Source organism: Azolla caroliniana, unplaced genomic scaffold, assembly GCF_043228905.1.
Source record: "Azolla caroliniana isolate FFs.n. ecotype wild unplaced genomic scaffold, voAzoCaro1.0.p SCAF_17, whole genome shotgun sequence".
NCBI lineage: Eukaryota > Viridiplantae > Streptophyta > Polypodiopsida > Salviniales > Salviniaceae > Azolla > Azolla caroliniana.
In genome coordinates, this window is record NW_028230452.1 from 3,034,247 (window position 1) to 3,061,886 (window position 27,640).

General features: G+C 36.9%; 3 protein-coding genes and 1 pseudogene across 4 annotated transcripts; all 4 read left to right on the forward strand.

The window, feature by feature from the left end:
* The first annotated feature begins 1,023 nt into the window (after positions 1-1,023).
* On the forward strand, positions 1,024-4,607 carry LOC147852817 (ADP-ribosylation factor-like protein 8a; annotated as a pseudogene).
* Positions 4,608-6,208: 1,601 nt separating this feature from the next.
* Positions 6,209-8,253, forward strand: LOC147852818 (putative phytol kinase 2, chloroplastic). Its single transcript, XM_087333697.1, has 6 exons — positions 6,209-6,524; positions 6,700-6,767; positions 6,864-6,995; positions 7,116-7,231; positions 7,311-7,425; positions 8,016-8,253. Exons 1-6 carry the CDS (start codon positions 6,228-6,230, stop codon positions 8,191-8,193), a joined length of 906 nt encoding a protein of 301 aa, XP_087189823.1. The 5' UTR covers positions 6,209-6,227; the 3' UTR covers positions 8,194-8,253.
* Positions 8,254-12,484: 4,231 nt separating this feature from the next.
* On the forward strand, positions 12,485-16,765 carry LOC147852819 (2,3-bisphosphoglycerate-independent phosphoglycerate mutase-like). The gene is made up of 9 exons (XM_087333495.1): positions 12,485-12,653; positions 12,921-13,048; positions 13,343-13,493; positions 13,909-14,112; positions 14,549-14,976; positions 15,066-15,258; positions 15,368-15,463; positions 15,734-15,892; positions 16,498-16,765. Exons 1-9 carry the CDS (start codon positions 12,486-12,488, stop codon positions 16,660-16,662), a joined length of 1,692 nt encoding a protein of 563 aa, XP_087189621.1. The 5' UTR covers position 12,485; the 3' UTR covers positions 16,663-16,765.
* Positions 16,766-18,593: 1,828 nt separating this feature from the next.
* Positions 18,594-26,847, forward strand: LOC147852820 (3-hydroxyisobutyryl-CoA hydrolase 1-like). Of its 2 annotated transcripts, none has more exons than XM_087333392.1 (15): positions 18,594-18,791; positions 19,556-19,647; positions 20,596-20,676; positions 21,006-21,074; positions 21,153-21,216; positions 21,308-21,387; positions 21,489-21,572; positions 23,706-23,790; positions 23,867-23,952; positions 25,058-25,179; positions 25,265-25,325; positions 25,495-25,593; positions 25,691-25,792; positions 25,883-25,924; positions 26,518-26,847. In XM_087333392.1, exons 1-15 carry the CDS (start codon positions 18,743-18,745, stop codon positions 26,659-26,661), a joined length of 1,260 nt encoding a protein of 419 aa, XP_087189518.1. In that variant the 5' UTR covers positions 18,594-18,742; the 3' UTR covers positions 26,662-26,847. The 2 variants fall into 2 exon arrangements, with proteins under 2 accessions (XP_087189518.1, XP_087189517.1); XM_087333391.1 differs by having other exon boundaries at positions 18,595-18,791; positions 19,550-19,647.
* Positions 26,848-27,640: the final 793 nt, after the last annotated feature.

The window sequence follows — 27,640 nt, forward strand, 5'->3', positions numbered from 1 at the left end:
ATACATTGTTAGGGCAACCAAGTGAACAAAAATAGTGGGTTCACAACTCATTGCAAAGGGATACACCCTATGATAGGAAGGTGGTGCGAGAACACTCAGTATTCGAGGATGGAGAGAAACGTGGAACCAAAAGATGATCGGGACATTGTTTAATAGGGCATTCAAGAAGTCATTCGGACTCATGGCGACAATCAACGACCCACAAAAGGCTTCGGTAGATTTCACCTCCAATTATTCTAGGACCCCATCGCCCACCTATTTTGGTGTATTGCTTCTTATAAGTTATTCTTGAAACTATAGGTCTAGTTTTTGTAATTAACCGGAACAAAACTTCCCCACGGTTTATCAGAGATTGCACATCATATATCGGGTTATGGATCTATTAGAAATACCCTTCAGAGCTGATGATTTTGCTGTGCATTCATCTTTCTTTAGCTCACGTCAGACCTCTTGATAACCTCTCCAACCGAGGGAAAGAGGGGAAAATAAGTGCGTGCTTATCAATCTGCTTAAATTCATAAACATGTGTCCATGTGCGTATGTATAATTATACATACGCATATAGATTTCCAATGCCTATGGTTCTGATTGATGATGGCGACTTAGGACTGGCTTTTCCTTGAACGGACTTTTCCTTAAAATTTGAAAAGAATAGATACGTTCCTACTGTTAAAAACATTACTACAGTGAATGCTCACCTTCAATCAGGCGAAAATACTGTTAATCTCTGCACAATAAGTCAGCAGCTATGTAGAATATGTCTTGATAGCTTTTATCCAAAACATCCGAGACGTTTGGAGAAATTTGGTATTTTGTTGTTTCTTAAATTGATGATGCTTATACAAGAGGCATATATCCATAAAAAGCCCCACTTTTGTTTATTATATAATAAAAAAGGATACAGCTAATGATCATCATCCATATCATGTGGTCTCTCTCAAAGAGATTACATTGTGATTTCATGAAGATCACATGGAAGGAGAAACATTAAAATGTTGAAAGTCTAACTAAGCATTGAAGAATATGGATAAGTTGACTGTGGCTAGTAGATTAGAGAAGTGTAATGACGAGCAAGCTCTCAAAGAAGTGCATATGGGAATAAGGATATGTTTCTAAAATAGTAGAACACATACATTGGTAAATGTGATTTCAGTAATGCGGTTGTATGCACTTTAAATTTGTTACATCAAATAATCAAAAGTGTACAATGACATGGGGCATTGCATTTGCAGACTGGTGGATATAGTGAGGACATGATTCCTACTATAAGTTTTTAGCCCCATATAAATAATTCGAAACAACCTTCTTCGTTGAAATAAGAAGCCAAACTATTGGAGGATTGGGGTAAGGTAAAATGATTTGAATAACTAAAAATAACCTACTTTTTCTCAGTAATGGGAATTATATTAATTGGATACAAATTATAGTGCATTAACGGAGTGAAACTGTGGTATATGTTGAAAGATCTCTTTGACTATTTGACTATAGGCAAAAAATAATAGATTACATTCAAATCCCTCAGCAAGCTAAATATAAATTAAGATACTTCTCAGAAAATTAAGGAGTCAATGTCTTATAGGTTGGATTTAACATGCGATAAGGTCATTAAATGAAATGTTACTATCAAATTGTGGGATCTGGGAGGTCAACCTCGATTTTGGAGTAAATGGGAGCGATATTGTGTATTTGTTATTGTGTAAGTGACAATGTCATGGTTTTCATCTTGTCTTACCGTGAACGTTGACATGATTGGAAGTTCCATTCTTCTCCTTGTAATAATGAGAATTTTTAATTTCTTAGATCCTCTTAAAATCCTTAACGCTAATGAAAACCCTAGTTTTAGAGATTTAATAGACAATGAAAATAATTTATTTAAACATGAAAACATGTGGGATATAATGTTGCAAAATACATTATAAATTCTAATACAAATGTACTTTTAGATCTTAACTTTTGTTTGTTTAAGGCAAGTTATGTTATGAGGGTCACAAACAATCCTAATAGCTACAAGTTATTCCCCAGATATGTTGTTGATGCAACAAACAAGGACACCTTATCTATTGCAAAAGGTGAGCTTCATGACTTGCGAAGAAAACCCTCTTTACATGGAATTCCATTATTAGTGCTTGGCAACAGAATCAATCAGCAACCCAAAGCATTATCCAAGCAGACTTTCATTATCAAATGTGGAACTTCAAGCACTTGTGTGTGTGATATATGTTGAGAATTAAACTCAACTTCTCTAGTGTGGGAACACACCTTAGTATACGCAAGTGTGTGAACACCCCACCTCCTAATATAGTAACTAGTGTGTCATAGAACCTTAAAGTTCTATGACACATATTTAGTGTAGTTAAGTTTCCACCTCTCTTTAGTAAATGGTGGTTGTATAGAGAGAAGGTGACTACATAAGCACCTTTCTCTTCCTCTTTGTAAGTTGTTGGTGCATTCTTATCGTGTTAATACCGTTTTTCTCGTTTTCTGTATACATTGTGTTTTCTCTCTCTCTCTCTCTCTCTCTCTCACACACACACACACACACACACACACACACATCTCTTCCGCTGCACAAAATCACTCACGGTTCTTTACATGGTATCAGAGCGATTGGTAGCCTGATCCAAGCCCATCCACATGTGTTGTGTCTAAGTCTATGTTCACGAAGAACCTTCACTCGCTATAGCAGCAATCTGCATAACCCGTATCAAGAGAAGAAGAAGAAGAAAACTCGCTCCAAACAAGTCATCTCAACATGAATACTCGGATAGGAAGTGCTCTTCCCATCGAGAAACTCGATAGAAACAACTTTGTATCTTGGGAGTACAAGATGCACCAGTACCTTGTTAGCCAAGGCTATTGGAGTTATATTGAAGGAGCACAAGAAACACAACCCAACCCAACACATGCTGACTACCGAGCTTGGGAGCAAGCAACGAGTCGTGTGTTGTACTACTTTGCATCATGCGTTCATGATCACATGCTCGACTACATGCAAGAGGCCAAAACCTCGAAGGAGGCGTGGTGGAATCTCAAAAAGATATTCACGGCCAACACAACCGCAAGAAAGCTTCAACTCTGTCAAGAGTTGAACAATATTCAACAGAGGGATATGGATCGCCAACTACACCTTAAAGATCAAGGAGTCGTGCGATGCCCTCAGGTCCATTAACGTCAACATCAACAACGATGAAATGGTGCAGATATGTTGCGGTGGCTTAACACCTCGGTTCGGTGCAATAAGGTCGGTTGTCCTCGTGAGGGAGAATCCGCCCTCCTTCAATCTCCAATCGATGCTATTGGTCGAAGAAAATCATGTTCAGACAAGAGGCAATGTGCAAGGACATATGCTCTATTCGATTTTCGATGGAGTAAGAGGACAAGGTTGGGGAATCATGCCCGACAATCACCTCCAACTCAGAAAAATATATGGTTTGTTGATTTAGGTGCATCCAATCACATGATGTCTCATGAATATTGGTTTCGATAATTTCAATAACCCGAACGACCTGGCTATGTGGAAACTGGGAATGACACAATTCACCCCATTCACCATGTTGGTAATGTCCCATTCGACGAAGAGGACAACAAGACCTACATTAAGAACATCTTGCATGTTCCAACGATAACGAAGAATATGGTCTTGGTTTGCCAGATCGTGGAACAGGGCATGCAAATTCACTTCAACGACATCGAGTGCTTCATCGAAAAGGAAGGCCGAATTATCACTCGTAGTCGAAGAGAAGGTCGAATGTTCATCCTTGATTCTCATGAGATGAAATCAACAATGTTTGCCAAGGGCCATAAAGCCGATGCCGACATAGAACTATAGCACAAACGAATCGGTCACATCAATCTCCAGAAGCTCAAAGGAATGTAGTCGACAGGAGTTGTCATCAAACTCCAGACTTTTACTGAGAAGGAGATTACGGGCATATGCAAAGCCTGTCAGTTCAGTAAACAACATCGTCAACCGTTCTCGAAAGAGAGGAACGTGAGCAAAGGGATCTTGGATGTTGTACATTCATATGTATGGGAACTGGCCCAAACGACAACATTCGGTGGTTGGCGATACTATGTGACGTTCATCGATGACTTCTCCAGACACACCCGGATCCTACCCTAACACAGGGGTGAGCCGGAACCAACTTTTCGGCATCCGGAAGTTGTGTGTTGAGAATCAAACTCAACTTCTCTAGTGTGGGAACACACCTTAGTATACTCAAGTGTGTGAACACCCCACCTCCTAATAGTGTGCCATAGAACCTTAACGTTCTATGACACATATTTAGTGTAGTTAAGTCTCCACCTATCTTTAGTAAGTGGTGGTTGTATAGAGAGAAGGTGACTACATAGGCACCTTTCTCTTCCTCTTATACAAAATTATATGCTATTTAGTTTAGGCACTTCCATATTTGCATTCATGTACATAAGAGAATTCCATTTTGCATCTCATCTGTTTTTTCCTCCCAAAAAGTAGGACTCCTTCAACATTAATTGACCGTGAAGTGTGTTCCTACATTGTTTCTTGCAAGAACTCAACAAACATTAATGATGTGATTGATAGGCTTGTTGAACCTTCAAAGACCAAAAACTTAATCCCCTTATGAATATGGCTTCATTATCTTGTGTATTTTATTGATGAGATGTGCATGTTCTCTTGGATACAAAAGTAAAAGATTTGTACTTTTGCCGCCTTGTATCGGGATGGGGTATTATTGATTGCTATTTTCCCCAGGTAAGGATGTGAAGGTGGGCGGAAGGGAGTTGAACCCCTACATGTGATTTAGAGGGCAAGGGCCTTAACCACTACGCCAACTTCCATATAACAGTTTGGTATGTTTTCTATTGTTGAGAGGTGCAAGGTCTCTCATATGCAAAGTTAAAAGAGTATTTCTTTTATTTTATTCTCTGAATGGAAGTTCAACTTAGAGGTAAACATGTGAGGAGCCATGTCTAAGGAGGAGAAACTAAACCTCTTTGTAATTGATAATGATTTTGCGAATATAAAGTGGAAAACAAATGTTTGGTTCGAGGAGAGTACCTAATGAAATGTTTTGTGGTGTATGAAGTATTTCTTGTTCGGGTTACACTTTTCAAGGCTACCTCCAAACTTTGTCCGCCTTGTTTATCCTTGCTCCAAAAGAACTTTGAAATAATAGGTAGAATGTGCCTCAAGTCTTGCCACTTGATTACACATCATGATCCTCCATCTAACCATGTGTAACTATGCCATCTTGGTGTGTAGGAGTTAATTGTTTCTTATGAGGTTGGATTCTCATTAAGGTAGATGAACTAAGTTTATCTCTTAGCCATTACAAGGTGGAAGTAACTCTATTTAGTGTATGTTTCGCACTAGGTAACAATTGTGATGAAAAAGTGATATCGACACTACTAACTATAGTAGCCTTTCAGACTAGTTGCTTAAAGATGTTGGCTTACTTGTGACTATTATATTATCACATCCCATTGTGGTTCCAAGCAAGTTTTTTTGCATAGGGTTTAGGATGCCTAGCAATAGGCCTGATTTTGTTTGGTTTCTTTGCCTTGAAACCGAACCGAACCATTCATATAAAACAAAAACCAAACCAAACCGATTATGAACATATGAAGTCATTTAAACTAAACCCTTCTACGAAAGGGAAGCCTAACCATGTAAACTAAAACCGTTTAGTGAAAATTGCTAGGAAGGCTCTAGAGTGCGAACCATTTATATAAAACAAAAACCAAACCAAGTCGTTTATGAATTCTTAGGGTTTAGGATGCCTAGCAATAGGCCTGATTTGGTTTGGTTTCTTTGCCTTGAAACCGAACCGAACCATTCATATAAAACAAAAACCAAACCAAACCAATTATGAACATATGAAGTCATTTAAACTAAACCCTTCTACGAAAGGGAAGCCTAACCATGTAAACTAAAACCGTTTAGTGAAAGTTGCTAGGAAGGCTCTAGAGTGCGAACCATTTGTATAAAACAAAAACCAAACCAAGTCGTTTATGAATTCTTAAGCCATTTAAACTAAACCATTCAAGGAAAGGTAAGACAAACGATTTAAAACCAAAACCGTTTAGAGGAGGTTGCAATAGCAGGGTTCTAGAGGGTTCTAGAGCGTGAAACTAAGGGGGTTCCCAATTGAATGACCCAACCTTACCAAAAGACCCAGCCTTTAAGGATTGACCTTTTATTTTGGTTTTATTTTATAGATTACGCCAGTGATTCATAAATAAAAATGGACTCTCTTCTCCATCGCCATAGCCAATTTCACTCACGCACTCTGTTTCCTTCGCCTTCGCCTTCTCCTCTTTCTCCTTCTTCTTGGCAGAGAATCAAAACGACCCGCAGAGTACCTTTTCCTAATTCTCTGCGTTCAACTCGATCTAGCTGTGTTTGCAGGGCTAACCTTCCCGCCATGATTTCTGATAACCAGACTGTCCACGACCTCGCCATGGGCGTTGTCACCATGGCTGGAAGCTTAACGTCTCTCAAATTCTGGGATTTTCTCGCCAAAAGGAACGTCTTTTCTCAGGTAGCATAAGCTTTGAGACTGTTCAGTGAAATGTACATCAGATCTGGACATGCAGATAGAATATGGCCGTATTAATGTCACTGATTGTATGAATATCTGTTTATATGGTAATACAAATTATGTAGCGATTTGGTTGGTAAAAATGTTGTGCCAATCTGGTTTCGTTTTTTCACAGAATGTAAGCAGAAAACTTGTGCACATAAGTATTGGTATGATTTTCATGCTGTTCTGGCCACTCTTTAGGTGAGTTTAAAGTGTTTATTTAGAGAGAGAGAGAGAGAGGGGTAGCTCGTTGTGTGGGTCATGCATTGTCTTCAAATTATTGTATTTGTCTTTCAGTGATGGTGATTTGGCACGTTACATCGCAGCATTTTCAGTCGTTATCAATGGATTACGGGTACTTGCATTAGGGTTTGGAGTCCTTAAAGATGATGCTACTGTGAAGGCCATGACGCGAGATGGAAATCCAGAGTAAGTACTATAAAAAAAGCATGCTGTAATGATTATGATGTAAATTATAACACAATTTAAGCTTCCAAGTTTTAAATATGAACACTCTGTGTCATAGCACTTCACAATTATCACGTGTAGGGAGCTTTTAAAAGGGCCGTTCTATTATGCAATGACAATTGCATTTGCAACAATATGTGTATGGCGATCATCCCCTCTTGCTCCTATCATGATTGCAAACTTGTGTGCTGGAGATGGTAAGGGAATGTGTCTCATATGTTTTTTCCAGTTCGAAACTCTAAAACCTGAAGTTAATGGTTTATATGTATGTTTTAGGGTTTGCTGATCTTATTGGAAGGCGTTTTGGTAGTGCAAAGCTTCCATATAATGAGAAGAAGTCATATATCGGCAGCCTTGCAATGCTAATGTTTGGATTCATCTTTTGTATCGGGTATTCAAACTCAAACCATCTTCATTCTAATCCCTAAATTTTATCTTAAGGTTCTCTATTTAAACTCTGGGAAAACTATGTTTATACGTATCAGAATATGGGTGCTTCGAGCAAGTACTTTATAAATCTTTAATGAGTTTATGAGGCTACCTGTGCCCCCAAGTTCCGTCTTGCAAAACATAGCCAAACTTATGTACATCAGAATTTCGAAATACGTGCTTGCTTATTTTTGGAATTTCCTGAATATGCTTGGTCAAATGAGGGCTCCTATTTGCCAAAGTAGCAGATTAGAAGCAGTAGTAGCAAATTGTTCTTCTAATTACCTGGTTAGGATGTGCTCACTTTCTAGATATATCAGTCTTTCTAGCGTTAGGTCTGATTTGCTTCTGATTTAACTTAATTAAATCCTATAATTAGCAGTTCAAAGTATAATGATATGCTCAATGTTAACTTTGATGTGATTAGGGGGCTCAAATTTGAGCAAGCATATATAAGCAATTTTGAAAAAAATAAGGAAGCATACTTTTGAAGTCCAGAGATAGATAAGCATTTCTACTAAGGCCTAATTATATCTTCTTGTGTGAATGCAGGTATGAATCTTATTTCGCTTATTTCGGCTTCTATACATTAAACACGAAGCTAGTGATCTCTACTTTTGTGATCTCGTTAGTTACAACATTTGTAGAGTCATTGCCAATAAGCACTAGGGTAGATGATAATTTTACTGTTCCACTGACTTCATTTATTGTTGGTAAGCTTCTGCTGTAGATTGCAGAATGTAGCTGTAGAGTGACAATGGTTCATCATTATTCCAATTTTTTTGTTTTTGCGCCACTTCACAGATGTTCTTAATGTGGTAAGAAACAATACAAGCAATTGCAAGAGTGCACTTAAGGTTGAAATACCCCACCAGTCTGGTTGTATGCCGGTATTTTGGAATACTAACTAGATTTTTATGCGTAAAATTTCCCAAAGATGTAGTTAATTTTAGAAAAAACATATAAAAAATTCCACCAGTTTCGCTACGGGCGAAGATATTGGAATGCCGAAAATTTCAGTCCTTTTTAGCTGATGAAAATACGCTATGTAAGGCTGATTTTTATGAGCTGAAGTAGAAGGATCGGCTTTGTATGTGAGTAAGAAAACAACACCGATGGTCATGTCTAGGACATCAAGATGGAGTGTGAAAATTATATCATTATATCATGTGAAGAAGGTAGAAGAAGAAACTGAGCAAGGAGATGATCATATCCATGACATCAAGATGGAGTGTGCAGAAACTATACCAGAGCACCACCATGTATCATGTGAAAGGTAGAGGAAGAATTTGATCAAAGAAGATAACATTTGCAGTATGGACAAAGGGAATGCAATGGTTGCACATTAAATGAAACCCTTTGAAATGGGAAATGAATCAAGATTGAGGACATTGGATGAACAAACTTTCATGCTTTATGTTCCAAACACTACACAATGCACCACCATTGAATCAGCTCATCTTGTTGTATCCATTTCATGGCTAGCAACATGTAATGGTTAGAATCCAAGTGATATTTCTATGAACGTTATTGATAACCATGCCGTTTGGTGACATAAATAATGAACGCCAAGATTGTACCCTAACACATGATTACATTAAATACTTTTTTGCTAAACTTTTTGAATATTGTTAAAACAATGACTCATAGTTGTTTCCAATGAAAAGATTGGAATTGCATAATGGCATTTAGCATTAGTGACTTTTGGAACATCACTATTATAGATGGAGTTAAGCTTTAAGAAGTACATGTAAAGTTATGTTGTTTAATTTATAATAATTAGGAAAGAAATTATGTGAATTAGAAAACGATCGTGTTGTAATATAATGTGTCCTATGTTGCTTATGAAATTTCTTAATAATGCTTTTTATCACAAAATTCATGGGGTGAGGATCTACAAATTTAAGCCAACATATTTTGATACACAAGCAAGTGTGCATTTTGAGCTTATGATCTATACAACCAACGTATCTTGGTTACTTTGCAACATTTTTTTGCATATTGTAGTGTAGCATACAATTGCAACACGTCAGACCATAATTGAATTCCTATTGGATATTTCTCTTGTATTGCTAACAATTGGCAACGGTTCAGTTTGAACTGAACCGAACCGCGAAACTGCGGTTTAACAGTTTCACCGGTTTGGTTTGGTTTAGGTTTAGGTTTTTTAACGGTTCGGTTCGGTTTCAACAGTCAAAAACCGCGGTTTAAACGGTTAAATGGTTTTTATTTAAAGAAAATTTCTTAAAAATTTTAAAAATTGTTTTTAAACAATCTTTTCATTTTTACTCTTATTCTCACATTTTAGGAACATCTTAAAAATTTTAAAAATTCTAAATAATGAAATATTATAAATTAAAAAAAATAAATAAATAAAAATTTGACCTATGTGGAAAACTGAAACCGAACCACGAAATCGCGGTTTTTACGGTTTAAAGGTTTAACGGTTTGAAAAAGTTTAACGGTTCGGTTTAAAGGTTTCGCGGTTTGGTTTGGACCCTCTCAAACCGAACCGAACCGTTGCTGATTGTTATGTATTGCTGCTAAAATTGAGTGGGTGCATCGTGTGTGGTTTGTGAAGTCGGAAGAAGGTGTGCCCGTTTTCATAAAATGTCGTTGAATATATTATTTATAAAGGGAATGGATCCAAATAGAATTAAACGAATATGGGAAAACTTTATAAAGGAATAAGTGTCTAAGGAAAATTGGTTTTGTGTTTTCCTTTTCTTGTACATGCATGAAATCATAGAACGTAATATTCGCATCCTTATGCTCAAATATTCGTTTTCATATGTTTGCAAACAAGTGTGTAATAGTGCATGTTATGAAAACATACTTCAGGTTTTTTTTTTTGACATTTTTTATTTTTTATTTTCTCACTTTTTGACCTTTAAAAAAAGCTTTACCTGATAGTAATTACTAATCATGAATACAAAAGTATGGTATTTACCATACTTCGAGGGTGTTTTCCATACTCGAGGGATTGAAACATACTCGAATGCGAATGCACGTATGGTTCATACTATGCATGAAATTATGGAGGGCTCAACACCTTAGAAACCTTGTATAATTGTTTAGGATGTCATTCAAACATTAGAGTACAAATTTAAAGGAGAGTAAGACTGAGAGCCTATTTGGTCCACCTCGGGTGCACACTTCATACCTATACCTCCTTTTTTTTCTCGCAAACAGTTTCGACCTTCTTGGATTCAAAAACCAGAGGCAAGTCCTGTGTCTCGTGTGCGAGACACATTTGTGACACATCTGTTTTGGGATCGAGAGGCTAGAAGCCGGGCGGCCGGACATGAGAGAGCGTACATTTAGTACATTAGAAAGTGGGGTAGGGTTTCTTAAGTCATTAGAAATAACCAACCGATTGATTGACTCCTCAGGCCAAAAGGACGGGGGTGGCCGTCTCTCATTACGAATGGAAATGTTTTCCGTGGAGAACAGAATAATGGAATCCTGCAGGATACATATGTATGTACATATGTGAAATAATAGAGAGACAATTATCGAAGAGAATTCCGGGAGGGGGTGATGGTTCAGATGGAAGCGTCGTGTTCCTTCACGACTCTCAGACAGACACAGACAGACAGACAGAGAACAACAGCCCCAAGACACAGTCAGTCAGTCATACGCACAGACAGAGACAGAGACAGAGACAGACGGCAGTTATTGGTGGTGGTAGTTGTGTGTGTGAGAGAGAGAGAGAGAGAGAGACAGAGAGAGCAAAGCAAGACGAGAACGTACACAACACACCATTCTTAGCTAGCTGCCTCCTGCTCTTTTTGCTTCTTCTTCTTCTTCTTCTTTTCTTTTTGTTGTTCTTGTCGCAGTTTATTCTCTGTGTTTCTGTCGTGGTGGTGGAGGTGATCGTGTTAGAAGAAGAAAAAAACAACAAAGGAAGCTTCTTTTTTTTTTGGTTTGGTTTGATCTTTATTTATCCATCACGACAATAATGGCGCCGAAGAAGAAGGGGTCATCGAGCCTCCTCTGCAAATGGGTCAGCAGTTGTCTCAATCGCTCTGGGTTCGAATCCTGCCTCTCCCTTTTCTCTCCATACAAAATCATTGCAACACGTACTCGAATGCTTTCTCTTTTTAACTGTCTATGTATATACGTATTCCCCCCCTATACATACGTATATCCGCGTATACATATGTGTATGTATATCCATCCATTCATACACTTGTCAGTGCTTCTTTTATCAATTTTTATTTTATTTTTTACTGTAATAAAGAAACAAGCCTTCATCTTTTTTCTCTCTTCGTCGATTCTGTCTACATACTGATTCCTTACTCTTTATCATCTTCATCTTTGTCTCTCTGCGTATTTATCCTAAGAAAGTTATCTCTAATTAGGGCTCTGTCTCTTTCTTTCTCTCTCGCACGCACACAGGAAGGTACGACCTTTGATTAGAGCTTCTTCTCGCATCAACCCATTGAGAAATAATGATCATGCAGATCAGTCGCATATCATCCTTACCTGTATTAGAACCCAACATCCTGCCTTCAACCCTAGGGTTTCAGATTTCGAGACTTACTATTGTTATTTGTATAGTGGGTTGCTAGGGTTTTGTTTTTTTCCTTCTTATATGCAAATTTGTACACTTAGGTTTCTTTAATTAGTTGATAACGTTATGCATTAGACTTCTAGGGTTTTCTTTACCTGCTGTATGAATCAATAACCCCTCGCATGAATTCGAGGCTTTTCTCATATACCCCAGAACCCTAGGAATTTTTCTTTAAAATCCGCACTAGATTGTATTGGATTTTTTCATATATATGCACGTGAAAATCTCCAGATTTTTTTTTCTTAATCACTAGATATATAGGTTATTTTCTTATATGCAACAGATTTTTCCTCATTTTATGCACGGAATTTCTAGTTCTTTTCATTCTCTGTTTCCTTTATACACCTTATAGGCAAATTTGTAGGGTTAATGTTTCACTAACTACTGTGCATGGGATATATTGAATCTAAGGTTCGCAACTGATGGTGTGCTTATTTTTTTGCAGAATGTCGAGTAGCACTGAAGAGAGTTCCATGATATTACCTTCACACCGGAAGCTTCAGAAAGGGAAGACCCTCGCTGTGATTGTACTGGATGGATGGGGCGAACAGATTGCTGACCAATACAATGCAATCCACGTAGCTAACACCCCGACCATGGATGCCCTCAAGAAGGTGTTATCTCTCTGTATAAAACACATACACAAATCTCAATGTGCTCTTTTTCACTCCCTCTCTTCTATGTCTTTATTAGTAGGGTTATTATTATATCTGTCAATTTGTTTTTTTTCTATGTTCGCATTGCAAGCCTTAATACCAGACTCTAGTGCCGCTGTATATGCCAGTTTTTCGTTGTTATCTTCTCTTTGTTTTTTGTCCGGGTCTGAATTGATTCATAGGGTTAATGTATGCATGATATGTATGTTGTATTACTTCTACTAGGGAGCTCCAGAGCGGTGGAGATTAGTGAGGGCACATGGCCCTGCTGTGGGCTTGCCTACAGAGGAGGATATGGGGAACAGTGAAGTTGGGCACAATGCTTTGGGTGCAGGGAGAATATTTGAGCAAGGGTAATTGCTAAACAACTTAAAAATTCTTCCTTTATTTTAGAGCCCATATTTTTCTCGTTAATTCCTACAATAATCACCTTCCTATATAGCTTTCTGCGTCGACAACCTTATGTACTTTCTGTGGTTACTTTCCTCCTTCCCTTTTGCTAGTTCTTGAGTACAATGTTTCTAATTTGCTGAGAGTATATTAAAACAATTCTCTTTGTTTTTCACTTCTTGTGATTTGACCATTTACTGATTGGAAAAAGTATAAACTAAAAATCATCCGGGTTTTGATGGAATATTATTATACAGGGCAAAGCTAGTTGATGCAGCATTGGCCACTGGCAAGCTTTTCAAGGGTGAGGGTTTCCATTATATAAAGGAATGCTTTCCCAATGGGACACTTCACTTGATTGGCCTATTAAGTGATGGTGGTGTACACTCTCGGTATGATCAATTAGAGGTATGTAGCTCACATATTAACTCATGCGAGCATGTGTCATGTGAATCAGGGGAAAAAATGTTTTTAGAAAGCTAGTTAGTTTTCCTTATCATGCAAGAAATTATTTTTGGAAGTTTATGAAAAAAATCTGGAATTCATACAAGTGTATATGTAGTGTGTGTATGTATGTATACGTGTTCGATATTATTTGGATAGGGCTTGTAAACGAGGTACAGTGTGTGTATGTATGTATATGTCTGTGTGTGTACATGTATATATTTTGAAATAGTTTGTGTACATTTACAAAAAAATCCAATGGGGAAGTTTGAAATTTGAACCACCTCTTTATTAAACGAGGCCATCTTTTTCCAAACACTGACATTAGTGACAAATACAATTGTCGTCGCTCACAATATGTAGTTGATCTTATTGGCAGGGTCTTTTGAGAGGTTCTGCCGCCAATGGTGCTAAGAGGATTCGTGTGCATATCCTCACTGATGGTAGAGATGTCTTGGATGGATCCAGTTTTGGGTTTGTGGAACAATTAGAGAAAGAATTAGAAAAGCTTCGAGCACAAGGTGTTGATGCTTTGATTGCTTCTGGAGGTGGCCGCATGCATGTGACCATGGATCGATATGAGGTATAATGCATGATGGTATAGAACAAACTATCTATATCTAATTCTGGTAGTATGAAAGCAAAACACTGCAATATATTTGGGTGTTATGTTTTTCATATAATATTTTATAGCTGAGAGAACCTAAACCTTTATCATTATGTTTCAACTTTATAGAACATTATGAGAAACCCTAAATCTTAAAAACTTTATTTGAATAGTATTTTACAAACTGTATGCTAGAGAAAAATACATGCATTTCAGTTTTCCTTTGATCCAACAACTAAGCTTAGCAAAGACACTAAAACTTCTCTAACTATACTTGAACTCACTAGATCCCATTTCTTAGACGAATGTACACATAAACCTCAAGAATATGAACTTGAATGCTTTTCCAACATCTATGGCAGATAGTAAATAATGATGTTTGCCTGCTCTTGTTTCCTCTTTTTCCTTTTAGAATGATTGGAATGTGGTGAAAAGAGGATGGGATGCTCAAGTGTTGGGAGAAGCTCCAAATAAATATAAGAGTGCTTTAGAAGCCCTCAAACACCTGAAAGAAGTGACTCCTAATTTTAATGATCAATATTGCCCTGAATTTGTGATTGTTGGTGAAGATGGTAAACCCGTTGGTCCCATCGTTGATGGAGATGCAGTTGTCACCTTTAACTTTCGGGCAGATCGAATGATAATGTTGGCGAAAGCCCTGGAGTATGAGAAATTTGATAAATTTGATCGTGTTCGAGTACCTAAGATTCATTATGCTGGCATGCTCCAATATGATGGTGAATTGAAGCTCCCTAGTAAATACTTGGTGAGCCCTCCGGAGATTGATCGAACTTCAGGTGAATATTTTGCAAGGAATGGGGTTCGAACCTTTGCATGCAGGTAATTTTTTTGATTTCTTATTATCGAGCATTCTGTTTGGTTTTACTCAGTGTTATAATATATGACGATGTGTGAGTCTTGCTGTGCAGTGAGACAGTCAAATTTGGTCACGTTACCTTCTTTTGGAATGGAAATAGATCAGGCTTATTTGATGAAGCATTGGAAACATACGTGGAGATTCCAAGTGATCAGGGCATTACATTCAATGAGAAACCCAAGATGAAAGCCATTGAAATTGGTGAAAAAGCAAGAGATGCAATTTTGAGTGGCAAATATGATCAGGTACATGTGTATATATATTTATAGGAATTAAGCATAGCTCTTGTTTTGGATATAATCAGTTCGCTTATAATCAGTGTGACCTTAACTCTTGATAAATATCATGATACAGGTACGCGTAAACCTGCCAAATGGTGATATGGTTGGTCATACAGGAGACTTGGATGCTACAATTGTTGCTTGTGAATCAGCTGATAAGGCTGTTAAGGTACTGTTTATGGATCATGACCGAAATATTACACATGCATAAACAATTCCAATATCCTATTAATTTTACGTGCACATGTAGCTAATCATCATGAGTCAGTGAGGATAACATAATAATTATTCTTAATTGTAAACAAGCTAGTTAATCTATTCTCTCTTAGTAATAAACAGCTAGCGGTATGTCCTACATCAATTTAATTTTGATAGCTTATGTTTCTTGCATAGTTTGGTGTTAGCACGCATAAGCTTATCATCTCAGTCATGTCAACAGATGATGCTTGATGCTGTGGAAGAGGTTGGAGGTATATATCTTGTAACTGCTGATCATGGGAATGCTGAAGACATGGTGAAAAGGAACCCTAAGACTACCCAACCCTTGCTAGACAAAAGTGGAAACATCCAAATTCTCACATCGCATACATGCTCTCCGGTAATTGTTTTAAATAGCTTCATGACATTGCTCCATCTGTGGAACTCAGTTATTTGCATACTCATGTTCTTTGAAACTTTCGATTGAAAACATCTCTTTGTGTTCTTTTTTCTTGGCCCTTCCTCTCGAGAAACTATATATATATATAATTCATGTATAAAACTATGTAGTATCTGCCTCTCTATGTTCTCAATGTTGATAGGTAATTCATAGGCTGGCTATCTATGCAGCAAATTGTGGGAGCAAGCTATTACTTGCCCTTGGTATTACATTATACGTCCTCTATTAGGTTGCTGGGTTCATAGCCAGAATCACCATCATGGTTAATTAAGCTTTGATGATATAAGTTTGTTTTATGGTTAATTTCTCTAGATAATTCCTGGGTGATTTGTTTCTCTAGAAAAATGTGGAATGGAGGCACTTCTCTTTCCAGCTTTGAATCCCTCCCTACCACCACAAATTTCTGGCATTAATTGCAAAAAATACTGAAACATAAGTTGTATTGTAGCAAGGCGTAGTTAACCAGCTTAAAAAGTTGGTGCAGTGCTTCATCACAAATAACAGAATGGAGAAAATGTTTTATAATGTGATTTGTGTTGTTCCAGGTACCTATTGCCATTGGTGGGCCTGGTTTATCACCTGGAGTTCGGTTTCGCACTGATCTTCCTCAAGCTGGCCTTGCCAATGTGGCTGCCACTATGATGAATCTGTTGGGATTCGAAGCTCCTAGTGACTATGAGCCTTCCTTGATTGAAGTTGTAGACGTTTGAAGAGGGTTTTTGATCAGTTTCCTATACCGAACTATTCACTCCAAAAATTGCTCATTGGATTTTTTATGTATGGAGCTACAACTCCAGTAGAGAACTGCATTAATAACAATATTATTTGTTTTGTGGACGTTTGAAGTCCATTAATAATTCATCTGGATGACCCTGAAGTTCTTTGTAACAAAAAACAATTGTCAAGCATGAGGATGAGAGATTATCATGAATAAGCAATGTGTTCCTAGTAAGAGAAGTAATGTAAAGATTAGTGCATATCGTTTACATCGAATGATACTATGCCAGGACATATACGCATGTGTTTTAATGTCTAGTCCATGAAATCTTTGAGTGGTTTATAAAACCTGCATCTCTTGAGATGGAACTGGATGAAGGTTTGATCTGCTTTTGATAGTCTTTGTTCTGTTAAAGGGAAATTATCCCCTAAAGTTGATGGAAATCACTGTGTTCCACAAGTTCTTTGCCAACATTGAGGGTTTATATGGGTTGTTGTACTTGTAACTTGTAGCATAAAGTTTTGATGTCATAGAAAAACAAAATTGTTGGATGGTTATAACTATAAGCAAAGTTGACAAATTATGTTGAAAAAGGGTGTATGTGAGACAAATAGGAGAGAAACCAGGATTCAACCCATAAATTTGATGAATTTGTCACTTAGTGAGGAGCAGCTTTTATATGGATTTGTCCAAAGTATCTTGCTGAAAATGTGAATTCCATTCGAGGGTGGTGGATAGTGAGTATCTTGTTCTCATTCAATTAGTGTTTAGTGTTTTCATGAAAGCCCAAAATTTCTGACCATATATAGTGTTTTATGAATATTTGAATTAAAAACGTGCATTTCCATTTGAACTAAAAGACAAGCATTAGACATGGAGCATATATTTTGCTGATTAACATTAGAAACTAGGATGTACACAAAGAAGCGTCGACTATTTTTTGCATGAATTATAAGCTTTGTGGTAGCTATTGGCATTGGCTATTTCTCATATTGGATTATAAGCTTTATAGTATCCATGCTTTGAAAAAATGATATAAGCTTTAAACAACCAAGGTGATGTCAAATGATAGTCAACCCTCTCCTAGCAAGTTCAATAAGTGCAATGAATAGAAATGGCCCTGGAATTTGCCATTGGATGTACATATGTGTAGACATACACTCTCAAAACACTTGGGCAAAGGAACGGAGAGGAGAGCAATATAGGCAACATTTTGTGTCTATATGTATGGTTTCATTTAACGTACTCTCGTGGGAGTGAGCCTCCTATTATTTTATTAGAAAAGGTGAGTAAAGAACATACCTCTTTGTTACATGAGCAATAATTGTGCAAACGACATCACCCCTCTCCTTGCAATAGCCCACATTTGGCACCGGTGGCTACATATGAGCAAACATCATTTATCATAATATCCACTTGACAACGAGCAGGGAGTAGTTTTTCAGCTTCTTGAGGCCGACGCGCTCGAGAATGCGTACAATTGGGCAGGTTCCCGAGCCTTCACACGTTATGCGCATGTTTTTGGACTTTGATGCATTATTTAATCGCCACTCCTATGGCTCCGCAGGTTTTCGTTCAAGATCGGCAGATCGGGAGGACGACGAGCTACGGATTTGATCATAAATTCATTGATCGATCGTTAGTATGTGTGGGAGTGATGGCTCTTTGTGGATCGGTTAACGAGCCTCATTGAAAATGAATAATTCATTGGCCATCGCCATACATACATACATACATTCATTCATCGATTGATATGTATATAATATATATGTATTATGTACATTGTATATGTGCAGTGAAACCCCAATATTTGTTGAGTGTTAGCATGATAGCCTATAGCCTAGCCTGGGTGGGTTGGATTAATGAAGGCAATGAGCATATAATAATAACTGTGTGTGTGTGATGATGATTGATCTTCTTCCTCATGAATGAATTGAATGAATGAACTGAATGAATGTATGGCGATGGCCCATGAATTATTATTCCATTTCAATGGGGCTCGTTAACGGTTCCGCAGAGAGCCGTCACGCCCACACAGACCTGACACACTGAAGCAGCCTGCGAGGGAGACGATGTTCTCCACGCTTTCACGTTCACTGCGATCAGCTCATCGGGACCAAGGTATTTCATCATGTCTTCTGTCACCACGTCTCTGATTCCTTCACCCTCCTATCCGTTCTTCTCTTTGGATTCGTATTTCTTTTTTCTGTTTTTTTTTTTCCTGCGTTTCTCCAACCCCTTCTTTCCATCTATCCTCCTCCTTGTTATTTCCACGCTCTTGGATTTTGTTCACAATGCTTCTGCTCCTGTCGCATTTGTCTCGTCTCCCTTTTCTTCCTTCCTTCATTCTTCATCTTCTGTTTCTCATGTCTCGAATTTTTCATGTTTTTTTTTTCTCCTGTTTTGTAGTGTTCTCTCATTGTGTCACCTGTTTGTATCCTGCCATCCTGTAGACATTCTTTTCTGAAATTTGGATGCTTTTTTTCTGTCCGAATGCTTATCGGTTCTGTGTGAATTTTGAATCATTCCCTCCATTTTCTGGTTTTCTTGTTGATGCTTCAAGTCTTAAATTCTCTTTCCGAGTTTGGATTGATCCGTTGTTTTCTAATGTTTATCCTGCGTATTTGGTATCACGATTCTCCTTCTGTTTCAAGTGATCACCTTCTTCTGAATTGAAGCCTCGGATCCTTCCTTCAATTTTCGCTTTTGTTTCTTGCTTCTGGAAGTTCCCAATTCCGTTTCTTGCACCTTCTATTAGAATGTTGCTGATTCTATCAAACTTCGTTTTTTTCACTTGCTTCTTCTGCTACAATGTTTTTGATTCTGGCAAGTACTTTTTCGTTTCTTTTTCCTGTCTTGAATTCTCACTTTCATGGCAGCCTCAGGTTTTAAGTCTGAAAGATTATTTGAAAGGTCAAGGAAAATTATGGCCTTTGCATTCTCTACTGAGCATACACCTACTGAAATGGAAAAACAGGTACATTAAGCTTCTCTTTTAATTATTTTTTCTAGATCTTGCAATATTAGTAATCTTAATGTATCCTGGTACATCAGCTTCAATTGATCAGCTGAAATGCCAGGAAAGAGAGAAGATCTCCAATAGACTTGTTCAGTATGGTGACTTGTGCTGCCTTCAGCCGCATAATTGACGATTGCATTTCCTCAAAGCCACACTGCTTCTCTGTTTAATGTTAGCCCTGGATTCAATAATTGGAATTAAACCTGATAAATGCCTGCAAATGGAGACTTTCTCTTTGCTAATTATAGATGTACTCAATTTCTTAAATTTTGATTTTTGGCAACATAGCTTCTTTGAGTGCATGGACTTTATCATTAAGCCATCATTAATCATTCCTGAGATTCTGGTGAAGATTCTGCTCCTTAACATCTATGCTTATGTACCCATTGACATCAAGGATCTAGAGTGCTATTTATAAATTTTAGTTTCATAGACACTATACTTTTTCATTTAAGTTGGTATTTGAAGTATGTTCAGGATTAATGCCTCACAAGAAACCATTGTGTAAAATGGCTTTCGTAATTGCTTTGGATTTAATAATCTACATAGGCACCTAGTTGGATTTTTTGTTTTATGTTTATGAGCATTAGGATTGGCAGATGAAATCCTGCCTGCCGTTATCAATATTTCTGTAATGTCAAAATCCTCATTTCCGGTTTAAATTGACAGCCCTTCGATAATGACGATCACCTTTCCGCATGCAGAAAATGAATATATTTATTAAGTTGATCTCAAATCCTCTAGTTTGAAGCAACTGTGTTTTTATGCAATGATCTGCATATAAGAATGCACCCAAATGAGATCTATTTAAACACTAATGGAAGAAAAAGTTAAATTTGCAAGTATAACTATCAAGCCAACTTCATGATGTTGACACCTTTCTGGCACTTGAATTCGTAATGGCAGGTGTTAATTGAAGAGACTAGTCATTCAAGGACGATAGTACTCAATCGTCCACGTCAGTTGAATGCTATTTCCTATTGGATGGTGAGGCCTCTTCTGATCCGCATAAGCAGAACCATGGTCATGCACTATGGCTGCATGGATGCATCTATAAGCATTATCAGTGTTTAGGGATTTTTTATTTTTACAAAATGATAAATTTCTGTAGCTGTTTCCACTCATTCTGCATCTCTTTGTATGATAAATTTAAGAAGAATAGGATCAAGAAAACTGAACCTTGTGGTAACTGCAAAAACATGAAAACATAAAATGAAAAATTAGTACCATTCAAGCTCATACATGAATCTAAATGCAAAAGGAACATAGTAATAAATTCTTTTCTTGATTATCTAAAGGTTGCATGTCTTGCACAGACTGGATATTTGAAAGATATATATGAACAGTGGGAGAAGAATGAGGAGATTCAGTTGATCCTTGTTAAAGTATGTGTCCATCTTCGCTTTTCCTTGATCTGAACATATTTAAATGGATATTGAACATTGAAAACCTGATTATGGTAGGGAACTGGAAGAGCCTTCAGTGCTGGTGGTGATGTTGCAGAGGTCTATCGCTTCTGGAAGGAAGGTAAAATTAGACTGATAGTAATTTTCCTTTTCTTCATGCAATATCAGATGTGCCTGGTTCTTGGTCTTGAAAATATGTGACATTGTTGTAGGGCGCCATGACAAGTCAATGCATTTCTTTTCTCAAGAATATAATGTGAACTACCTAGTTGGAACCTATAAGAAATCTCATGTGAGTGGCTACGCTGAGAGCACATCAATGTGTATACACCTCGGATATAATTGTAGGTTTTTCATGCGGTGATCATTAAACATTAATCTCTATCTTGGCAGGTTGCTTTAATTGATGGCATTGTTATGGGAGGAGGTGCGGGTATATCAATAAATGGAAGCTTTAGGGTGGTCACAGCAAAAACTGTATGCAGTCCTTGTCATTTACGTTATAAGAAAACCATATTTTGATGTTTTGCTTCTGGCTCACACTATATATCCAGTTAGTGTTGTATGTTCCTTGCAAAAAATCAGTTATTACAAATTATATTTCAGAATATTTCTCTTTGGCATTGTTGGAATGGAACTTTTTACAAGCTCCATTAGTGGTTTGATAAATAATTGAAATTTGGTAGTACTAGGCCCATATAATCCTAACTCCCTGAAATTCCATGAATAACCAATTCCCCATGTACTTCTATGTGGTAACATAGAAACCCTGAACTTATCTTCCATATTGAATGTGAAATCTGATTTGTTTAGACATCTAAATCCTTGTAGTTGCATCAGCTCTTAGCGTCTACTTTTGGTGGGGCTAAAAGATGAAAGACGAACAATTTTCTTATCTCAATGAATTAAAATTTCATTTCCTCCACCAGTCTGATCGGGTGAAGCTTCAGTTGGTAAAAATCTGTGTAACAAAAACCAAGGAATGGCGAAGTATTGCAATTGATGTCTGTAAGTGCGAAATTAGTTATGGCTGTGTAGGTTTCATTTATGACTAGCAATGGGTATGGTTTCGGCTCGAACTGAACCAAACCAAACCGTTAGCCATGGTTTAATGGTTTAATGGTTTATTGGTTCCCCCAAAAAATAATGGTTTGGATTTTCAATAAACGGTTTGTTTTGGTTCTAAAACTCGGGTTTATAGGTTTATAGGTTTTTGGTTAAATTTATTTTTACATTAATAGTTTATTAATTTAATGGTTTTTTATTGATTTAATTAATTTAACTCAAATGTTTATTTAATTTAATGGTTCAATTAAAGTTTCTTTTATTGATTTAAAAAATAAAACTTAAATGCTTATTTAATTTAATGTATTTTTGTTTATTTAGATGTTTAATTAGTTTGATTTAAATGGTTAGGTTAAAAAAGAAGTATTAAATGGTTTGGTTTCTTTGCCTTGAAACCGAACCGAACCATGCCCATCGCTATTTATGACTATGATTCAACCAAATGGAACCAAACATGGTATTAGGCTTGATCCTTTTGTTACACTCCTATTTCATGGGGGTCCGTAAAACCACAAGAAAACACAATTGGGACACAAAACATGCTCATATATCAATACAAAGAGAAAAGCTCACAAATGTCCCAAATTGGGACAAACCAAAACCAAAACTCGGAGTTGGGACAAGTCGGGACTGAGTCGGGATGAGTCGGGACAACTCCCAAGTAAGCTAATAGAGAGAGGGAGATATGTATGTGTGTATAGATTAGCTACGCTCCTTAGAGCCAAAATGGTGAATGGAGAGAGGCGAATCAGAGAATGCTCAGAAATGAGGAGTAAGCCTCATTATATAGGGCAAAGATGGCCGATGGACTAGCGGTTGGGTTGTCCCTTGGGACTGACTGGGACTGGGCCCCTTGGTGAGTCCCAGTTTGGATTGGGACTGTGTCCCAGTTGGGACAGCCTAGTGGCACCACACTTTAGTGTCTAATTCTATCACGAAGATAGATGAACTCATGGAAAATCTTAAAATCCATTGAAAAATTAAGGATTTGTGACTAAGAAACTTGAATTAAGGCTTCCATCGGAGGCACATAATGTTTCATAATTTTTGTTCTTGATTGCCGTTAACTGATTCTGTCAAAATGATAGCAACATACACAGGGATATTCACCTAAGAAATGATTCTAGATAGCAGTAGTGAGATTTGCAGAGCTACCTATAAATACTTGAGAGATATGATATAGGCACATAGGCGAGCTATTATGGCTTGCCTTAGCGAGTATTCCAGTGGGGAGTTAGTACATGAGTGTAAGGCAGATGTGTTTGTCGTGTTGCAGCAGCAAATGGCATTTTCTTATTGTCCAGTCTCCATAATCTCATGTTAACTTGATACCTAGAATTCTTTCTTTTTCTGAATTTCCAACCTCAATCCTTAACCTCTTTTAAGCTTGTGTGTGGGAATAATGTACCGCAATGAAATATTGAATATTTGTCGAAAGAACTTCTACAACGAAATATTGAATATTTATCTTATTCAAGGTGGAAAACAAAAGCCTATACTGAGTATACATTTGAATAGATAAAATATGTGCCTTTTTATGTTTAGGTATTTGCTATGCCAGAGACAGGGCTGGGACTTCATCCAGATGTTGGCGCTTCCTACTTTTTGTCACGATTACCTGGTTTTCTAGGCATGTTTGAATCATACATTGTCTTGTCAATTTAAATATTCTGCATAGAATTGATTTGCATGAATATGCTGTGCAGGGGAATACATTGGTCTTACTGGTGCACGCTTAGATGGAGCTGAGCTACTTGCAGTTGGTCTTGCAACCCATTATGTACCTTCAGAGGTGTTTTCTCTTCCCATTTGCTTTCTCCTATTACATATTGTTAAACCACCAATTTTGTAGAATTCTTACTCAAAATGTGGACATTTTTGGACTAAAGGAAAAACAAACACTTCCAAGAAAACATAATTTTTTAAATTTGTGTTGATGATGTCGTGTTACCATCAACATGAACAGTTAACATAGGATTGAACAATTCTGTCGACTTTCCTGAGTTGGTAGAAATATGTTTTGAACATGACTCAGCTTTTGATCATGAAGATTGATGTGTTCCCTTGCTGTTTTGGTCCAGGCTGGCTCCTCTACAGAGCTGGCCCATCTCATGTAGAGAAATGAGTGAAGTTATAGCTAGAATCTGCAATGCTAAATAACACAAATCCTTTGTTTATATAGGAGCTTTGGTGCCTGTTTAAGTCTTGGCTGCATCCTATTAGAAGACCCTGATATAATAAAGGTGATACTGTTGTCCAACTATGTCAAGGTGTTATCCTGCCAATGATGTATTGTGCTCTATATTTATTTCATAGGATGTCTTTTGAAGTACACATTTGAAAGCCTTGGGCAAAAGAGGTTGGCAGTAAGGCTACTATCTCTAATTTCTTGTTTTGTGGCAAAAGAAAAAACCATGCTTTCTTGATCTGAAACAGTATAAAACAATTAATTGGAAACATAGGAGGGCATTATCAAGAAGGGGCACACCAAGTACTTTTTATAGGAATGTCTACGTAATTATGTTTTGATTGATACGAAATAATACAAAAGAATTGCTATGAATATGACAGAATCAGCACAACGTCATGACCTCTATTTTACACTTCCATGCATCTAATGTTTCAAACGTTTCATGTAACATACATTCTTGTGACATAGTTATGGTGACACTCCTAACCTTCATGATTGCCACTTGACCGTGATGCATGTTTTCTTAATATGATGATGATTCCTATTGTAAACTACTGTTTTAAAGAAGACTGAAGAGAACTGTTTGTAATATGGAGTGTGATGCCTTGAAAAATGGCTTAACTCTTACTTCTGTAATGGAATATAACCATAATTTTAATGGATGTCCAGTATCAAAATTGATTAATGCTCTTTTTTCTAATCACAGAGGATCATCGAACTTGAAGCAAGACTAAAACATTTGAGTTCAGGAAATCATGCTGCTGTTAATGAAACCATAAACAGTTTTTCTGAAAATGTGGACTGTAAGCCTGATAGCTTCATGCATAGGTGGCTTTCTTGAGATTGTCTTATTACCTGAAACTGAAATTTCTTCTGTTCTTTTTACCTTTGATCATGTTGCTATTTCTCACAGAGTGGACAAAATAAATTTGTGCTTTTCTAAACCCTCTTTGGAAGATATCCTTGAAGCCCTAGTAAGTTTCAACTATTCAAGTCATTCTTGTACTTTATTAGGTTAATTTTCACTAATATTTTTAATCTATCATCTTTTGAAAATGCACGGCAATGATGTGGAACTATACTAATACAATTATCCAAAGTCTTTGATTGAGTTCTTGATTTTTGAGTGACTCACATTAATAGGAACAATGTAAGGCAGAAACGGGAGATAATTGGTACACAATAACTGTTGCAACTTTGAGAAAAGCATCACCAATGAGTTTAAAACTAACTTTAAGATCAGTAAGTAATGCTGCTTTGGCAGACATTGTCACTATGGAAACTATGGTAAAAATTGTAGTCCAATTGTCTCTCAGTGTTTGCTTCTGTTTCTTTGAAGATACGGGAAGGGCGGAATCAGACATTTCATGAGTGCCTAACTCGTGAATATAGGTTAACAGCGAGGTGTTTACTTGGAAAATTCTCAAATGATTTTTATGAGGTAAAAAACAAAATTCACCTTGGACCCTGTTTGCCTGTCCTGTATGCACTTTTCTAGATTTTGACAGTTGCATGTTTTGTACTAATGCAGGGTTGCCGATCAATCTTAATTGAAAAAGATAAGAATCCGAAGGTATATTCAACGCTAAATTGAAAGTCCATTTTTTCAATAGTTTAATTGAAGTTGTATAATTTTCATGTTTCAAACAGACCATGTGATTCATTATTAATTGCCTTTTAGTTATTTAGAATGAAAATATATACTCCATGGAATCAACGATTTCAATAGGTTTACTATAGGATTGTTCTGTAGAATAGAAGAAAGTCATTGCCTTAAAAACATAAAGATGTCTATGTAGTGAAATGTAAGACATGTGAGGGCAATGTCTGTGATACATAATACAGATGGAAGCTTAAATCAAGTGGAAAATGAGTAATGGCAAAATAAGCATAAATACATAACAGTTATGATACTCGACCTCAATTAACGTCTGTGATACATAATACAGATGGAAGCTTAAATCAAGTGGAAAATGAGTAATGGCAAAATAAACATAAATACATAACAGTTATGATACTCAGCCTCAATTAACAAAGAATAATATGAAACCGTGAACATTCATATGCTTATTTAGTTGCTTAACTGTCTTCGGAATCTGTGATTTAATTAGATGCTGACATTTGTTATGATTTGTAATAAGGAGTCTGTGATTGCTTTTGATGCAGTGGAATCCTGGAAGTCTCGTATCTGTGACCAAAGAAATGGTAGATCACTACTTCTCACCATTTGAAAAAGCAGATGATGAACTACAGCTCCCTGGAGTTGATAGGCTGTTAAGAGCCACAAATATTGTACATCCAAAGCTCTGAACCATTAAATTTGGTAATAAATGTGTACAGAACATTTTGTACGTTGAGGGATTACCATCTTCCGGAGCAAGACTTGCTACTGAATCGGTTTTCCTAGTGCCAAGTGCATTTTGTGCTGATATGATGCGTTATTATTATTAGGATTTTGAATGAAATTACTGTGTGACTGCAGAATTCCAATTTCAAGACTACGTATGTTATTGGGGGTACCTGGTGAAATGAAAACATATAATCTTGTTGTGGATGATTTTTCCATCCAGCTGTCAACATTGTCTTTGACCAGAAAGTACCTGGCAAATAATGTAACTCTATTAGAAGAGTCACCAAAGGCATCTGTTTGGGAATACAAGGCTCTGATAAAAAAAATGAGAATTAATCGCATCAATAATAAGAATAAATTCGAATAGTAAGGCCATTGCATGCCTACGACTAGTACTTTTAAGTCCAAATAGTAAGCCATAACCATAGCTATATGTATATATTAGACACCTTAGCGACACGAATGAATGTAAAATATCTATGATGTAATCTGTAATACCAAACAATCTGCCAAATATCAAGGCATGGATAGTTCAATCATGGTATATTTCTGTGTCAATATTGTTCTCTAATGATTAAATCGTCACATGGTCAATCATGCATATCCCAATGGGCACGGTTTCGGCTCGAACCAAACCGAACTGTTAAGCCATGGTTTAACTTTGGATTTTCAATAAACGGTTTGGTTTGGTTTTAAAACTCGGGTTTATAGGTTTAAAGGTTTATAGGATTTTGGTTAACTTTTTTTTTACTTTAATAGTTTATTGATTTAATAAATTCAACTTGAATGCTTATTTAATTTAATGTATTTTTGTTTATTTAGATGTTTAATTAGTTTGATTTAAGTAGTTAGGTTTAAATTTTTTATTAAATGGTTTTGTTTGGTTTCAACTTTTCCCTAAACGGTTTAGTTTTAAATGGTTTGGTTTCAACTCTTTCT

Coding starts and splice junctions, on each gene's coding strand:
- LOC147852818 (XM_087333697.1), top strand. CDS start 6,228: ATGGACTCTCTTCTCCATCGCCATAGCCAATTTCACTCACGCACTCTG. Junction 6,768..6,863: donor CTGTTCTGGCCACTCTTTAG/GTGAGTTTAAAG, acceptor TTTGTCTTTCAG/TGATGGTGATTTGGCACGTT. Junction 7,232..7,310: donor AAACTTGTGTGCTGGAGATG/GTAAGGGAATGT, acceptor TGTATGTTTTAG/GGTTTGCTGATCTTATTGGA.
- LOC147852819 (XM_087333495.1), top strand. CDS start 12,486: ATGTCGAGTAGCACTGAAGAGAGTTCCATGATATTACCTTCACACCGG. Junction 14,977..15,065: donor GTTCGAACCTTTGCATGCAG/GTAATTTTTTTG, acceptor CTTGCTGTGCAG/TGAGACAGTCAAATTTGGTC. Junction 15,893..16,497: donor CATCGCATACATGCTCTCCG/GTAATTGTTTTA, acceptor GTGTTGTTCCAG/GTACCTATTGCCATTGGTGG.
- LOC147852820 (XM_087333391.1), top strand. CDS start 18,743: ATGTTCTCCACGCTTTCACGTTCACTGCGATCAGCTCATCGGGACCAA. Junction 21,217..21,307: donor CTATCGCTTCTGGAAGGAAG/GTAAAATTAGAC, acceptor ACATTGTTGTAG/GGCGCCATGACAAGTCAATG. Junction 21,573..23,705: donor GGGTGGTCACAGCAAAAACT/GTATGCAGTCCT, acceptor TTTTATGTTTAG/GTATTTGCTATGCCAGAGAC.